The sequence below is a fragment of the Pteropus medius genome, unplaced genomic scaffold (genome assembly GCF_902729225.1).
Source record: "Pteropus medius unplaced genomic scaffold, Ma_sr-lr_union100, whole genome shotgun sequence".
Classification (NCBI taxonomy): Eukaryota; Metazoa; Chordata; class Mammalia; order Chiroptera; family Pteropodidae; genus Pteropus; species Pteropus medius.
This window is the reverse complement of record NW_024342644.1, coordinates 6,647,684-6,651,674: the sequence shown is the minus strand read 5'-3', so window position 1 is coordinate 6,651,674 and position 3,991 is coordinate 6,647,684. Positions and strand designations below refer to the sequence as shown.

The following is a 3,991-nucleotide window of genomic DNA, read 5'->3' as shown; positions in this document are numbered from 1 at the left end:
AGATGAATAATTTCTGGAGATCTAATATGTGGCAACGGAACTATAGTTAACATTTTAAAAAGAAAGGAGATAGAAACTATATGAAGAGATGGATATGTTAATTGACTTGATTGCAGTGATCATTTCACTATATATACATATATATAGGAAAACATCAAGTTGTACACCTTAAATATATATGATTTTTATTATTTGTCAACTATACCTCAGTAAAACTATTTAAGAGACACAGAGAAGTATTCCGGAGGCCTGCTCTCCACACCCCAGTCTTCACCATCCTAGTCTACTGGCTGATGAGAGACGGGTCCAGACTTGATAAGTATGAATTCTCAGGCCGGAGCAATTTCCAGCAGACTTCTCTGCTTCTCTGCTTTGCCCATCCTTCTTTCGCATGTGCTATGGTAGGGGTCTAGGTAAAACCAAATAATTGCAAAAGAAGAGAGGAAAATGCAAAAGCCCTAAAAGGAAGAAACAATTAAATTTAACCTAAAATATGTATAAATAATATATATCATATCCATAGCTACTTGTGACATTACTGATAATAGTTGACACAGAAAAGTTTGCAAACGGTATTCTTTTTCATAAATTAAAGTCAGTGTCATCCCTCTGTCACTTGAGCTCACTTGATTCTGATATCCTTGCATGAAAGAGAAATGAGTAGGGTTCCAGTTGAACCTCCAGGAAATGTGCCTAGGGATGTGTCACATTTTAAATATTGTATATTGAAACAGAAAAGAAGTTTGAGAGCTCCGAGGACTGAGCTAGAAGGTGGGGATCATGATTTTCTTCTCATCTGATCCTGGCTCTTGGATGCTCCCACTTTATTTTAGTAGATACTCTTCAGGAATCTCTATTCGACATATTTAAAATTTAACTGAGGAAGAAAGAATGATGATTGAGTCAAGAGTCTCTGATTAAGAATATAAAGGAAAATTAATTAAAATTGGAGATGAGTATTTTTTCAGTGTCTTTTGTGAACAACCTCTGCCTCCTGCCCTTAAACCAAAGCAACTAAAGATAGCTAAACACTTCTCAGTCTGCCACAGCAATGAGACAACCAAAGGCCTTAAACAGTATAATGTGGCCTTCTTTCTTGGGTTCGTATTAAGATGGTTACCTTAAATTGTTTTCCTTTGGGCACCTCAGGATTTTTTAACTGAGATAGTATATTTTGTTGCTTTTTTTTTGTGGTACCTGGTCTTCCTGAGGAGTCAGTACTAACAGGCTGTGCCCTGCCCAGCTACCCAGAGTCCAGCTGAGATCGGGCATGTTCAGAGTGACATGGCCATAGACTTGTTGCAGAACTTTGATCTTAAGTTATTACTATTAGCTGGAGTCTAGAGAGAACCACAGAATGTGGAGGTATAGCACAGTATCTTCTATAGTGATTAATTAATGCTGAGTTCAAAGCCAAATGCAGCCGCTTATCAGCTTTGTGATCCTAGAGTTAAACCTCTCAGAACATCTGGTTTCCTTATCTGTAAAATGAAGAGAATAATAATGGTCTGTCTTTCACAGGGGAATGGAGATGATTAAATAAAACAATGCATATAACATATTTAGGAGATGCCCTGACACAGAGTATTTAGTACGTGGGAGTTGCTTGTATTACTAGTAGTAGTGGAAAGTATGACAACTTTCATTTTGCAAAATAGAAAAATGAGAACCTGTTATTTTAGTGTGAAGATCTGAACATTATGTTAATTTGTAGGGTAAGAATTTGGACAAGAAAATCGCAATGGACATGAGATCATCTTTGCACTGGGTCATAATTCAGAAGGCTGTCAGCAGCGAAGTGGTTATCTTACACCCAGCCTGAGATCTGCTGTCTGACAGGGAAGGCTGCATTTCTTCCTGAAGAGTTCTGAGGATCCTGGACACTACCTTGTTCCATCTGGATCAACTTACTAATGTTCCTTGCAGGGCTCTCCTGCTCAAGGATAGAAGCTTACTCTTCACTTATTTATGGAAATTAAAGCTTTTCTTTTACATTTAATTCACCCTTTATAGTTGCCACTTCTTTAAGAAAAGAAATGGGTCGGTATTATTATTTTTTTAATTAAGCTTCCCATTTTGAAGATGGGGCATACATCCTTTAAAAACTTTTTATTTTGAAATAATTTCAATTTTACAGAAATTTTGCAAAAAATAGTACCAAGAATTCCTATATACCTCATCGGCATTTCCCAATTGCTAATATAGGAACCCATTCAGAACCCCAGAGTTGGTATAAATATTATCTTAAACTCAAGACATTTGAGAATCAACAGATGCAAAAAGAAGCCTTCTTGGCGCTTCCCTTATCTGACTAATAGCAGCAATTTCTGAGGAATAAGGCTACCATAAATTCCTTCTTTTAGACAGATCTACTTCCACAAGGAAGAATATGAATAAAACCTACCCGAAATTCTTTCTTAAGGGAAGTTTTATGGTCCTAAAGAAGCCAGAAAGCCATTCATACCTGTGTAGACAAGTATTATCGCTTTCTCATCTCTTGATGGTTATCCTAAAAACCCATTAGAAAACTACTTATTCTTCCCAGAAAAGCTCTTTCTCTGGTCTTCTTTTCCCCTGTTAAGTTAGGTATATAAGCCTTTAACTTAATAAAGAGCCAGCTAATTCTTTTGCTGGCTCATGTGTGTATATGAATTAACTGTTTTCTCCTTTTAATCTGTCTTTTGTCAGTTTAATTTGCAGGCTTTAGATAAATAACATAAGAGGATGCAGGACAAGTTTTTCTTCCCCTACCTTAGTTAACATTTTACAACTTTTGCCTTATCATTCCCTCTCTATATATCTATATAATTTTTTTCTGAACCATTTGAAAGTTATAGACATGATGCCCCATTGCCCCTTAATACTTCGATGTATATTTTTTAAAAATAAAGACTCTATATCTTACACATCCACTGGAAACTAACGTTGAACACTATTATCTTCTAGTCCCTAGACCTCACTAAAAATTTTCCAATTGTCCCAATAATATCCTTTAAAGGTCTGGATCCAGTCTAGGATCATGTGGTACATTTAGTTCTCACTGCTTTTAGTCTCCCTCAGTCCAAAACAATTTCCCAGTCTTTCTTTATCTTTCATGATATTGACAGTTTTTAAAATTTACTCTATAAAATGTTCCTCAATGTGGTTGTATCTGACATTTCCTCATGATTAGATTCAGATTTTTTTACATTTCTGGCAGGAATACTACAGAAGTGACATTGTGTACTGTCAGGAGGCGTATATTTATTTGTCCTGTTTTTCTTGACGTTCACTTTTCTAACTTGGTTTTGATGGTTTCTGCCTGGTTACTCTATTATAAAGTTAGTAACTGTTAAGTACTTATCTGTTAATAAGCAATGACTAAGTATTTTTTGAGAGATGCTTTGAGATTATGTAAATATCCTGCTCCTCATCAGATTTTCATCTATTTATTTTAAATCCATTGTAGATTCTTGATTAAATCCATTATTACCATGACAGTTACGAAATGGTGATTTTCTAATTTCATTATTCCCTCTGTAGTTTTTTTATTTGGCATACTCTCATAAGGTAAAGCTTTTTCTTTTCCCTCACTTATTTATATATTCATTCATTTATTTGTTTATATAAATATAGATTCATGGACTGCTATTTTGTTCAATGTGTTAATACCTGTTACTATTATTATTTATTAGCCCCTTCATGCTGGTTCCTATGTCTTTTCAACATGTTCCCATCATTCTTTGAACACTTCCTTACTTTCTGGCACAACACGATGTTCCAGGCTCATCTGTCATTTCCCTGCCACAGCCCTGGAATTAGTTATTTCTTTAGAGTCCTAGTTCCTTTTAGGGGAGAATGTAATTTAGAAACCATGATCTTGGTACTCATTGATATTGGTGTGTCATTGCTTTCAGTTCTTCTCAGCAGACTAGGAAATATGTATGTACACACACACTCAATCACATATATGCACACATCCATATATCAATCAGTCAGTCATCTATCATCT

At 35.4% G+C, this 3,991-nt stretch overlaps 1 protein-coding gene across 1 annotated transcript in view; it reads left to right on the top strand.

Moving 5' to 3' along the window:
- NAA30 (N-alpha-acetyltransferase 30, NatC catalytic subunit) overlaps positions 1-1,837 on the top strand; it is a 31,003-nt gene extending 29,166 nt beyond the window's left edge. Inside the window, exon 5 of the mRNA XM_039866515.1 lies at positions 1,715-1,837. Within this exon, the coding sequence (XP_039722449.1) occupies positions 1,715-1,822 (108 nt within the window). The 3' untranslated portion in view covers positions 1,823-1,837. The remainder of the gene's footprint in view (positions 1-1,714) is intronic.
- The last annotated feature ends 2,154 nt before the right edge of the window (positions 1,838-3,991 follow it).